Source organism: Nasonia vitripennis, chromosome 5 (genome assembly GCF_009193385.2).
Source record: "Nasonia vitripennis strain AsymCx chromosome 5, Nvit_psr_1.1, whole genome shotgun sequence".
NCBI classification, from domain to species: domain Eukaryota; kingdom Metazoa; phylum Arthropoda; class Insecta; order Hymenoptera; family Pteromalidae; genus Nasonia; species Nasonia vitripennis.
In genome coordinates this window covers 11,183,054-11,195,834 of record NC_045761.1, presented here as the reverse complement: position 1 = coordinate 11,195,834, position 12,781 = coordinate 11,183,054, and the positions used below count along the sequence as shown (strand labels likewise).

Below are 12,781 nucleotides of genomic sequence, written 5' to 3'. Positions count from 1 at the left end.
CGAAACAGATGCCCAGAAGATTAAAAGCCATTTTCACTTTCCATCTCTATATAAACGTATATAACGAAGCGTGCGTGTCTCGTAGCAGCACGCACCGCCCGGGGGTTAACGATTTCGTTACCGATACTAATGCCTTTCCCAGGCGAGGTGTAATCGATCCCACTGCGCGCGCGAAAAATCGCCATTAATCACGCTAATTATACACGGAGATGCGCGGGAGAGACAATAATGCACGTATGCAGGTGAAAACGAGCTGTGTTAATTGATCGCGAGGAGTATATTATGTGAGCGGCTTAACAGAGTGAGAAGTAGTCAGGCTCCGATTGTTGCCGATTTCTCGGGGATTTTTTCGGTTTTCGCGTGTAATATTATACTGCAAAGCCGTGCGAACGCGTACAAGGACGGAGTTTAAAAAGTTATAAATCGACGGTAATTGCCGTCATAGATAGAGATTCTATCGGCGTCTAATTGAATATACTCTTTTTTTCTGAAATTGGTGAAACCCGCACGAAAGCGACGCGTATTAAAATTCCATTAGGACGCGCTTACGCCGAGATATGATCTCTAAGACACGAGAGCGATGGGTGTGTGCGTGTGTGTGTGTGTGTGCCACGTAATTACCATTACGCGACTTTTTCATCTGCGCTTTGTTCTCTTTTACTACCGCGCGACGTAAAAAACAAAAAGCCCGCTATTTACGTAATCGAGTTATGCTCGGAGTTTAAGCAAGGAAGATTCGCCCGTACGATATAGCATTGCGGCGTGTGTGTTATATCTATATGGAAAAAAAGTAGGCAACGAATTTATGGAACGTCTTCATCTCTCCTTTGCCGGAGGACTTATGAATCGAAAGCGCATAAATCAGTGCTGAAACGCACCCCGATCAAATATATCAATTATTCAGCAGCCTACTCCGCGTGTGTACGTCCTGATTTTAAATTATAAGCAGTCGCACTTCCGCCCGCGAGTCTCTTCTTCTTCTTCGGCTGAAGAGACGCGGATCTCGCGTGCGCGCATTAATTAGCGTATAGAAATCGAACGTTTGCGGCCGAAGAGAGAGAAGATGATTTCTTCGCTCGAAAGCTGTGCCGCCGGATTCCATTATTCATTGTCGTGACAGAAAAATAAATCGGTATGTGTATAGTCGTTATGGGCTTATAAAATTTGAGATATTGGGAGGTGCGACACGATTGTTGAGCGTAGTGGGATATTTATCGAAATCATAAATCGGTGACACGATCGGTTCTATCGGTTTCGATTTTCGGCTTCATGTGAAGTCCATCAGTTGAATCGGAGACATTTCGCGCGATTTTACGGCTAGATCATTATACGGCGGACATAAATCACGGGCTTTTTTCCAGGTCGATGATAAGATTCCCACAATTTATTAACATTTATTCCTCGGTCTTCTTCTCGTCGAATGTGAAAGTATAATAAATAGTCTTTAAAATTAAAATTTCCATTTTAACGCGCACGCGCGGCCTTATAAATGTCAATTAAATCACATTTCTCTGAATACTTTTTAATCATAACGCTCGCGTGCGCGCGTGGCACATTTTTTCTATTCCTAAAAACGACCATTAAGATTCGCGCTTTATAACGTTTCTACGTGTTTTCTTCACCTTCTATCCGACATGCTTAATTGCTGCATTAAAATGCCAGAATTTAAACGATAAGCCCGAAAAAGAGGCCTATTCAAATTTCATTCATACACCGCCGATGAAGCGCGGAACATCCCGACGTGTATCATTATGCATCATTATAATACTTTCACTACACACTTACGGATTCACGTTCCAGTTTGAATGAACGGAATGCGATGAAAAAAAGGAGCTCTGTATAAACTCGTCGAGTTCTGCTTCTAGTCTATGATAGTTAATTGATTAACCCATTTGAATTGTCCGGAGAAAAGTATTAATCGACTTGCGGACGTCGAGGTTCTGGGCGGTACAGAAGACTCCATATACTGTATATGCATGAATTGGAAAGTGATATATAATGATCCTCTGCTTCAATTACAGCTGAATAATCGTTCGTACGTAGCATACGGTAGTGATGGATATATCCGCACGATTAATTATCATGAGAGATTTTCAGATTGTCGAAGCTTTGTAAACATCAAAAAGCTCTCGTAACAAACATACCCGGACAATACACTCGTAACCGATATATTCATTTCGATTTTATACTCCTCACGACTTCGAATTCGATGCATCTCAATTCCACATCCATACACACTCGAAAATTGAATCCTTCGCCGAGATCTCCAGAAACAATTCCATAGGCCTCGGCAAGCGATATTCCATATAAATTTCAAAATTCGATAACACTCGCGCGCGTGCGGCGAAACTTTCCTCTTCGCTTCCTCGTAATATAAATTCACCGCCATCAATAAATATATAATATCATCTTAATATCCCGAAAGAGATGATACGAAAACTCTTCTCTCGCGCGGCAATAATAAGTTTCTACGACTGCGCGCATCTAATTGCGATCTTCGACGGCCGATAAATCACATGCGAGCGGCCCGCGATTAATACACCAGGGCGCAGAAATGATAGAGGCTTTAACGGCGATTCGGCACGAGGAACACACCGTAGAACTTTGCGAGGAAAGAAAGAAACAATCGATGCGCCTCTGCCTCCGCTTTCACCGCCGGCACGAAAAGGATCGCACATGTGTATAGGTATATAATACTGCAGCTGCACAGACGCATACGCGCGTCTTTATTCAAATGATAGTGTATGCGCGCGGGGGTATGTAATCGGGACAGAAGTCATGCGCCGAGTCCAATTAGGAAGAGAGAATGAACGCGCGAGATGTTGGCGCCGAGAGGCATCGTCGTTAAGTAGAGGGAGAAATCATATAAATCGCGCCGGTTCTGAGTAATCCCAGTTTTTCATGCCGATCGTCGCAACGGATAACATTATGTGTTATACGCAGGCCGATTTTAATTTCTTGAACCGCCGAGTTTAGTATATACTATACACACGCTACTGCGATGCTTGGGTATTATATGGGCGCCGCGAATTTTTGTCAATCGATCGCGATCGACATCCATCCTATATACACGTATGCGCTAGCTGCACCTGAACTTTCACCACGAGCGGCTTCTCCGAAAGTGAGTCTCTCTCCCGTCTTATCTGTCGCTATGAATTTCGCACCAGATTGTAAATAAATACCCGATTCCCTGCGTATAGCTATACCTATACGGGTTTTCGAGTTCACCCGGACTGTACATCAAGAGGAGGTCGGGTAATCGCGAGGCTCCTCTGTATCCACACGGAAGACACGCGAGATTGATGGAGGAAAATGTTTAGAGCGATGACAAGCAGCGTTTTTCGCTCGACCGATAGAAACGTTATAAACAACTCTGTGCATGCGCGGAACTAATTGAACCGATCGATTTCGGCTGGGTTATTAATGATCCGCTATGCAAGCACTGAAAGGCGTTAACACACGATATTGAATAACCATATCCATCGTGCCGTCGCTCCAAGTCAAAAATATAAGTACAAAATTTCTAATCACACTGACGTCTAATTGCCCATTCTCGCGTTGTACGCGTGGTGTATAATTGAGCCGAGGATGATTTCAATTACACGAATATCCCACGAGAGTGTGTGTAGCCACAACAAAGAGTAGCAGCACGTATCGTTGTCTTGTCCTCTTATCTCGGGCAATTTTCCATAAGTGCCGCGCACGATCTTCGTGTGCACAATCCGTACGTGTGAAGTTCACCGCCGCGCCATTGTCTCTCCCCGCGGGCCTCTGTACATAGAAATTATAAACACTGGAAATTTCGAGAGAGACACGGTTTCGTCGAATCGAATATAGCGGCCCGTATGTTGTAACGCGAAGCTATATCTATATCCGTAATCGATGATTCGACTCGATTTTTCCCCGATTCACGGCTGCAACACGCGTTCCAAACGACAACAACAACAACAACAACAACAGGAGATGAAAGAAAATCACCGTTAATCGATATAATACAAGCCCGTTAATCATCCAAATCCTGCGATACGGTGTACTAATCGACGCAGCGGGACGCACACACACACACCGACAAAGAACGAAAAGCCCGGAGTAATGCAGCTGTACCGGGGAAAAACAGATATGCGGGTATACACCATAGGTATATGTGTGGGCGTCGTGAGAGGGCAGGGCACCTGGGGGAGCATATAAGCTAAGCAACTTTCACCAACTGATGCCAGATGCGCGCGATGCAGCGCGAGGCTGAAAGAATCCTTCTGTGTAGAGGTATTTTCGTTGTGGAAAGTCGCCGCTGATAAGAATGTCGCTTTTTTTCAGTTCCGTCCAAGTAATTTTTCATATCATCGCATACGCTCGCTTTTTCCGCGGAGATAAGCGTGTGTGCAGCGTAGCCTATTGTGGAAGCGCGGCTCCAATTTCCGCAGACATACGTCCTAGCCATGTGTATACTTCCTTGAGATTTGACGGCCGGAGGGTAATTGAATATCGGCTCTCTCTCTCTCTCTCTCTCTCTCTCTCTCTCTCTCTCTCTCTCGCGAGATGTGCCTAATCGATAGAGCGTAGTGGAGTTTGATTGCTTCGAGGCGTTTCCGCGCCAAGTCAAGCGATTACCTGGCATTGTTATTTTCGAATCCATCACACGCGTATACGTTATATTCCCCAAAGTAACGATCAATTTGTTTTCCTGCAGTCGCGCGCGACGTCTCAGCAATCGTCCGGCTGAACTAGAAAGCCGTCCATCACACTACTGTATTCCCACGACGAAAATTCCCGACGACGTGTATAGAGTTTCGCAAGCGCCGTGTAAGTATACAGTAGTATCGTCGCGAGACACGCGGTAGAGGCTTCACGACACTCCCGCTCTCTCGCTCGCGGTTTCCGTATTGTTTGCTAATGAGACCCTCTCGCGCCCCTTACGTCACGACGAGGCGCTTCTCTCTCTCTCTCTCTCTGGGGTCCAGCTGTTCTCCGCGGAGATTCGCCGATAGATATGACCTGGATTTATTCGTTTTCGGGGGCAGAGCTGCTGAGAGGTGAAATTGATGGGGTGACGGTCGGGTTATGGGGAATTTTTAATGGGACACGATTCTGGGCTTGCGCGAGAGCTATAGACCTCGTGAAAGCCTGTCCGATACGGCCGAGTGGGAAATAAATGCTTTGCGGAGAAATTTCAGGAGGAACGATGATGCGAGTGAGTCGGAGGTGTTTCGGAAAAACGAGACGAAATTAATGCCACTCGAGGAAAGAGGCTGTTCGATCACTATAAAAGCTTCTCGAGACAACGGGCTCGTTTTACACCGAGCAACTCTGGAAACCCAAAGGTCGGCGCAAAAACCGATCCTCTTACTCCCCAGCAGCGGCAGCTGCAGCAAAAAGCTTGCTTTATCAGCTCGTCGGCATCCCGCCGTACTCTAGCAGAAAAGTGAAAACTCTCGACTCGCATTGGAATCGTGATCGTCTGCTACTCTCACTCGAGAAAATCGCGCGTGTTAATTCCCATCGCCACCCTCCGCACTAACATTTCCTCTCGACATGCATAAACATAAACCCGCGGCGCACTAGGCTAATAAGGGGCGCGTCGTCGTCGTTGAATAACGAATTGGATGATTGAATCTCGCGGGGGGTTACGTTCGCTTTCCTTTGTGTGTGGGAATCTGCGGTCGTGAAGCTCGCGGGAGTGTAGTGTGTGGGTAATGAGAGTTGACCGCAAATTTCCCGGGCGGAGCTGTGTATAGAGAGCCGAGAGCGAGGAGCGGCTTTAATTTAGTCCGAAGTGCTCGAGTTGCGGCGTTTTTCTCCGGCACACTGCACTCGCTTCATTGCTCTCAGACGCGCGCGAGAGAGTTTTTAGGAGGGATTTTGCAAAGCGAGATGATACGCGGTGCGGATTTAATTAGTTTTCGCGCGCGCGGTTTGCTTTTCCGCGTGTGTTTTCATAACAGCCGCGCGTTTCTCGTTAAGAAGTTTCGTTGCGTGCGTTAATTCCACGGATAGTCTATCCGGAGATAATTCTAATTAGCTCGGGAGATGCGATTATTATTCGAGCGGAAAAGATCGTTAGGAAAATCGCATTGTGCGCCGATCCGATGTTCGATCGGTAATTAATCTCAAGCGGCTATTTTAATTACGCACACTACTCTCGATCTATGCGCAATTAATCAGACGAGTCACGTATAAATGCCGCATAGAATCTCCGAATTTTCTACGGGGAAAATCGAAGAGCGAAGCCGGAGCTCATTAGCCTACATCGAAATCGAGAGTCGTTTTCTTTTTTTTCGGGGCGCGAGAGCAGAGACGGATTTCCTTTTCACAGCGCCAACGAGGACGATCCGCTAGATTTTCGACCGGCCGCATATTACACACACACACACTTTACGAGCTGGATTTACTGCGTCGAACGGATTTCTCCTCGATAAATAGTCGACGCGCGCATTCCGTTTTTCCCGCCACTCGCGGAATCCCTTATCTTCTCTCTCTCGCTCGAGTAAATAAATAATTAGCCGTCTACCCGCGCAAAAAACCGGTATTACAATAGCGGAAGCATCCGACTCTTCCTACGAAAACACACATGCTAAAAACTCGTCGTTCGCGCGTATGTGCGTAAAACAGAAAGAAGAAAGTTGTCTCGTCGTCGCCCGAGGGAAGAGACGCTCCTCCTCTCGCCGATATTTTTTCGCGGGAGTAAGTAAGTAAGAGAGAGAGAGAGAAGCGACTTCCGATTTCACTTCGATTATTGTCGGCCGTTAAAGCATCGCGCCTGACAGCCGCGAGAGAGCAGACGCCGTGTTGAGGAGAAAAGAAGTGACCAGAGATGGGTATATGCCCGAGACTCGCGCGCCGATGTGAGAGAGCAAAAAGTGCGAAGATACTCGCACTTTCGACGTGTGTAAACAAGGGGAGATGAAACGTAAGTATGTGTGTTATGGCGATGGGAATTTGCGGTTTTCTTTTTTTCAAAACTCGTTATCGCAGTTGCTTCTGTTATACACGAGATGATTTAGTGCAGACATACGTCTATGGTATTTCCGGTCGATTAACAAAGTACAATAGGCAGAATCAATGTAAGAAACTTGGCAAAAAAAAAAAACGATTGGAAATTATCGACTCGCTTTCATCGCTACTGTGTGTGTGTACGTTTAATCCACGATAGAAATCAAATTACACTCGAAGGAACCGAAGCACGACGAAGAGGCCGGGATTACCTCACACAATAAAAGAGGAGATAAAAACAGCCGAGTTCCGTGCTGGTTACACGCCTAATTGGCAAATTGATTTTCGACTACCTATTGCGTTTACGCTTATCCCAATAAAATAATCGCTAATCGCATAATTAGCCCAGTCGGAGAAAGCACACACATACACGCACTTAACGGGCGATTTGTGAGATGATTTCAGAGATCGCTGCGTGTGTATGTCCGTTACGAGGAAGTAATCTGGGCGTAATTCTAGCTTTATAAAATTGAAGTTTGTTTGCTGTGCACAGACGCTATACACGGGAATTCGTATAGTCGTGTGACGTAAATCATCGGAGCTCGGGGAATAAAGGTTCCAGACAGAGTCTCGCCAACTCGTCTGTTACTACTCGAAAGAAAAGCTGATCCGCGCAGCCGAGACAAGTTATACAACGATTGTATCGCCGTATTCCAGATCATTCCCTGCAATTATACCTACGCGTCTCGCATTTCGCAACGAAGCAATCGTACAAAGGGATACTCAACAAAAGAGTTATCCAATGCAATCAGCCCCCGATAAGGCGCATAGAAAATTGATTAAATCTCAATTGATCGCGGCAACAAAAGCCGAGGTATAATGAAATCCCACAATAGGAGCGACGACGACGCCCGAAAAAGTCAATCGAATATACGTGTGTGTCTGCGCGTAATTGATTGCATTAGAAATTGGCTTCCCAGCCCGAGCCTTCATTATCTTAATAAGCACGAGAGCCGCGAGTCACAAAGAAATAATTTCGCCGATCGATCGATCAATCAACGCGCATATGTGGGTTACGGCGATTTTTCCTACGTGTCGCGTCTTCGATAAGTGTATTCCTTTTTTTCTCATCTCTCTCTCTCTCACTCTTTCTTTTTTTTTAATTAACGAGCGCGCTGTGTAATCGCCGTTTAGCGGTGGCGAAGCGATTTTTCAATTTCGAAAGTCGCCGAAATCCGGGCCACCCGTGCGCGTGCGATGATACTTAATCGGGTATAAAAAAAAAATAAGACGTTACTTATATATCTGCGAGGATGTTATTATGTACATTGGAAAGCGGATCGCGATTTTACGTCGTTGTGTCTTAATTAAATTACGTGTTTTTTTGTCCTCCTTGGAAATTACGACGCTGTACACACCGTGAGATTTCGACGCATCGACGCGTAGTTACGTTTTTTTTTCCGTCGATATGCTGATTCACGCGTTGACAGTAGCCTCGCGGTAATCGAGATTCCAGCTACTTTCTAATTAAATTAATCGAGGAGTCTCTAGCAGCGCGCGAGAAATGTTTAAGAAAATCGAGCCCGATTCCGAATGACTGTTTGAGTACGTGCTATGCTAATAAGCCTCTAATCATGAAACCGGGCGAATTAGGACCGACTTGAAAAATCGATAGGTTTATCACACGATGGTCACTCGCACACGAAAATCATTGTCAGAAAATCTCCGTACAATTACACGATAAGCGTATAATCGAACTTTCGAATGCATAAATCTCCTCCCGGGAGAGACAGGGACTTTCTTTTTTTCCCGAGACGATCATTATTACCCCCTTCGATCGCTCGCGCACTGTGTACCGATATAATCGTGTAGGTACTCAAAAAATCTCGCTCTCGACGCACTTGATCGCGCAACAGGTGCACTTTTCCAAATGTGCTACTCCTAGCTCGTCTGCGCCGACGAGGCGCAAATCGTCGGCTCTCCGACGGGTAGGTATGTCCATTATTTCCCTGTGCACTTGACACGTTTCCGAGCGCAAACTTTCTAACGGCTCTTTTTATTCCTATTATTCATTGTCTCTCCGGCACTGTCACTTTTGCAGCTTTCGTCCGTTATCTTATCCCGCGAATACAGCGCACTTGTTGACACACACAAACTCGCTGGGCACAATATGGGGGTGGACGTATTGTAAACCTATGATTTTGTTAGTGTACAAGAGATAAGAATGAAAAAAGCGTTAGTCAATCAGTTTCCATCCAATAAAACGACGACGACGACGACAACGACGAAAGAACCAAACAAGCCGACACGCGAGTCGATTACTCGGAGCTTTAAAAAAAAAAAAAAAAATCGGCAAAGCGTGCGCCGAGAGAAAGTCGTCTTCGTCGTCGTCGTCGGGTATGGTGTGCAGAGAGACAGAGGAGAAAAAAAAGAGAGGAGAAGATGTGCGCGGCGGCACACTCGTACTCACCGAGCGCATGATGCTGTCTGTGCCTTCCGCGGCGGCTGCTCCTCGCTTTTACCTTTCGCTCTCTCAGTTTCTGTGTGTCCCTCTCTTACTCTCTCTTCGCGGCTGTACAGTATATACGGCTGCACAAACCGGAGGATCACGATCCTGCGAGGTGGGGCCTATTTCCCCAGAGTGTCTATGTGTGTACGTTTTCTCACGAGAGGCGTCGCTTCTTCTCTGATGCTTCTGCTTTTGACGGGACCGCGTATAGTCGGGAGAGAAATTTTTTTCTTTTACAAGAGAAGCGTCGATGATTGGGTGGGATGGATGCGCCGGGTGCAAGGTCGATCCGGAGATAGATGTGCGATTGAGCCGTCGTGTGATGCTTATGGGACGGTCTATGATGAAAGTTATGTTTAGGATGTTGGGCTTTTCGCATCTTCGAACCCGAAGACGACGACGCGCTGGCAAAATCAAAGGCGCCGCGCGTTGACTTTCTCTTTCTGCGCAGTTTTTGCGAATCTTCTCCGCGTGTGTACACGCATTCCTCGTACGTCTCTTCGCTTTTTATCGCTTACACCCACGCGTGTACACCTGTGACGTCTTGTACGAGGACTTTGCGTCTTCCTCGCCGCGACGCGAATAATAAATAAATAATAAAAATCGAATCTTGCGCCACCAGCTATGCTGAGTTTCCTCACATTTCGCTCCTATGCATCGAAAATCTCGCTTCGCCGTCGTAAAAATCGCGGCGTAACGGAATCCATAAATCCGGGAATAAACAACGCCAATAACAAGCCTTTACCGCGCGTCTCATTGACAGCCTCGTAAAGCTCGCCTCTCTTTCTCGGCCGCAACCGAAAAGAATAGCATATACACGGCATTCCGCTGAAACTCGAGCTCGCGTTACATTGTTCTACCTATACATATAGAAGCGGCGCTTAATGGAAAAGCATCGAGTAAACCTCGCGCGTTCGGTGTGTAATATAACGGCGAACGTCTTCTCCGGCGGACACGTCTTACGAGCCGACAGACGTGCAATTGTGCGCGAGAGATCGTCTCGCGTACATCCGTATTCGGCGGGATGATATACATATAGGACGACGCGAGAGAGGCTCGTCGTTAACATGTCAGATTGAGATGTATGTAAAGTATAGAGTTGCGGGCTTACGTAAAATTTTTCTCGCGAAGGGCTGAGAGTCGTGGGTGTGGACCGGTCTGCTCCGATGGAAGCTGGAACTTACGCTGATGTATGCGTAATTGCGATTTTCAACAGACGAGGAGAAAGCGACGCTTTCTGGCATTTTCCGCGGATGTGTATTGTGAGGTAGGTCTAATTGTTTTCAAGTTCCTGTATAACGTGCATTACAAGTACTGATTGGTAGAGCCAAATTTGTATACGCGTGTTTTTTTAATCGCCGCAGCGAGTGTACATTATAATTGTTATCTCGCGGCGCTGTTACACGCGTGCGTAGAGAGTTCGTTCCCACGATTGCGGATGCAATTTTCGGAGCTTCGAGTTTAACAGCCCGCTTTTGCGCGATTTTACCCTCGAGATATACTCCGCAGGCATATACTATACACACGATGAAACATTGCGATTGTAAATCCAAAGGCGGAATGTTTTTCACGTGCGTGTAGTAATGTCTCTGTTTCGCGAAGACTTTTACAACCGAGTCGAGATATAACGTACGTAACCAACGACGAAATCACTGCATCTAGAAACGTTCCGCGCACGATTCGAATCATCGATACGACGTACGTATCATTACACCATTATTCCATATAATACCGATCTAGCGAATCTAAACCAGATTACAGTCGCGCGAGAGAGCATAAAGGCCCCCATGCGGCTTTCCCTTGTGCAACGTAATTTCTTCAAATTCATCTTTTTTCATGCCCGAGCGCGTCTCCCGTTCACGAAACCGATTTATGCGCGCTCGTTCTCGGATTCGAATAGATTCGGATCTCGTCAGCCGCCGCTATGCTAATAATCGCCGGTGCAGAGCATCACGTGTGGAGGTAACCGAAGAAGATTCCATTGCATGTCTCGCGACGTTTCTACTATACGTAGCTGTGAAGAGAGAACCGATGGAAATCTAATACGCTTTTCGTGATTGGGATGCGCCCGGATTAATTATTGTCGATTTTCTCGATTTTTTTTTTTTTATATTTCTGGTTAATTGTTACGAGGTACGTTAAGGGCTCGCGGATGGTTGTAATGAGCTGCGGTGATTCAGTATTAATAAATCAATGAAGAATTTTTGCACTTTCTATTATACAGCGCGCACACTCGAGGTGGAGGAGATTTTCGAGTGATAGCAACGAGTGCATAATGCGTTTGTCACGTTTTCAATATAGGCGGCTCAAAAAATCGACGTCCTCCGCTGTTTACACAGAAATGATGAGCCCGAATCAGATAAATTACATTAGTTGTGTGTGTACGACGCACATACCGGGTATCAAAGGTCAAGTGGCTTTTCCTAATAGACCGCGGGTGTCTTATTTTGCGCAATTATGATTCTTAGCCTCGCGGTACTTGATGATCGTCTTTTTTTACTAATTAAATTAAATGAGAAACACGAAGATACTTTTTTCTTCGAAATTTGATGATTGTATAATTATTGGCTACTGCTGTGCGGTGTGTTACTTCATAATTTGATATTTTTACTTTATAATAACAATAACTTCCAAAGGTTCACACGGAAAGCACTTCAGCTTCACATTGTTTTCACTCGCGCATATAATTGACACTTTAATAAACCGTAAACGTCGCGTTCTCAGACCTTCCGATCCTCGATTAACAATTCTTTTATCATTATTATATATATATATAGTAAAGTAATTGCCACGATAGTGCCATCTCTCGATGCTCCTTCTCGGCACAGCGTCGTAAATCAGTCATTTCATTCATAAAACCGCGGACGAGGCACACGGCTTTAAAAGTATCCTAAACATGTTTTATAAAAAAAGAAAGTGTTCCTCTCTGGAGAGTTGAGAAATTCCTCGGGTATTGACTTACACGTGGACTGCATATAAATAATGATGACGCCTCGAGGATATTGCCGTTAAATTAATTTATTTAGCGACGCGAAAGGATTGCTATTCTGAAGAATAGCTCAATACGTCCGAAGGTAGAAGAATTATTTTTACGATCTTTTTTTGCGAAAATTCAAAAGATCTTCATTTTTAATTCTGCAATGCATAATCTTCGATAAATTTCCCATAATATCGAGCCACATGTAAGTAAATCGCGGCTAATCAGCACATCTCCCAGCAGAGCAGTGGGTAACCCGAATCTATCGGTTCCGATCCTCTCGAAGCGCAGACCGAGGATATATACAAGCGTCGGACGGCTAATTAACGGCGAATCTCCGCTTGATCCATCCGCCGCCACAGGTTTCT

General features: G+C 45.7%; 1 protein-coding gene across 1 annotated transcript in view; it reads right to left on the bottom strand.

The window, feature by feature from the left end:
- Positions 1-12,781, bottom strand: part of LOC100124195 (alpha-protein kinase 1) — a 27,411-nt gene extending 14,630 nt beyond the window's left edge. Inside the window, exon 1 of the mRNA XM_016982738.3 lies at positions 9,398-12,781. Coding sequence (XP_016838227.1) covers positions 9,398-9,406 — 9 coding nt within the window. The 5' untranslated portion in view covers positions 9,407-12,781. The remainder of the gene's footprint in view (positions 1-9,397) is intronic.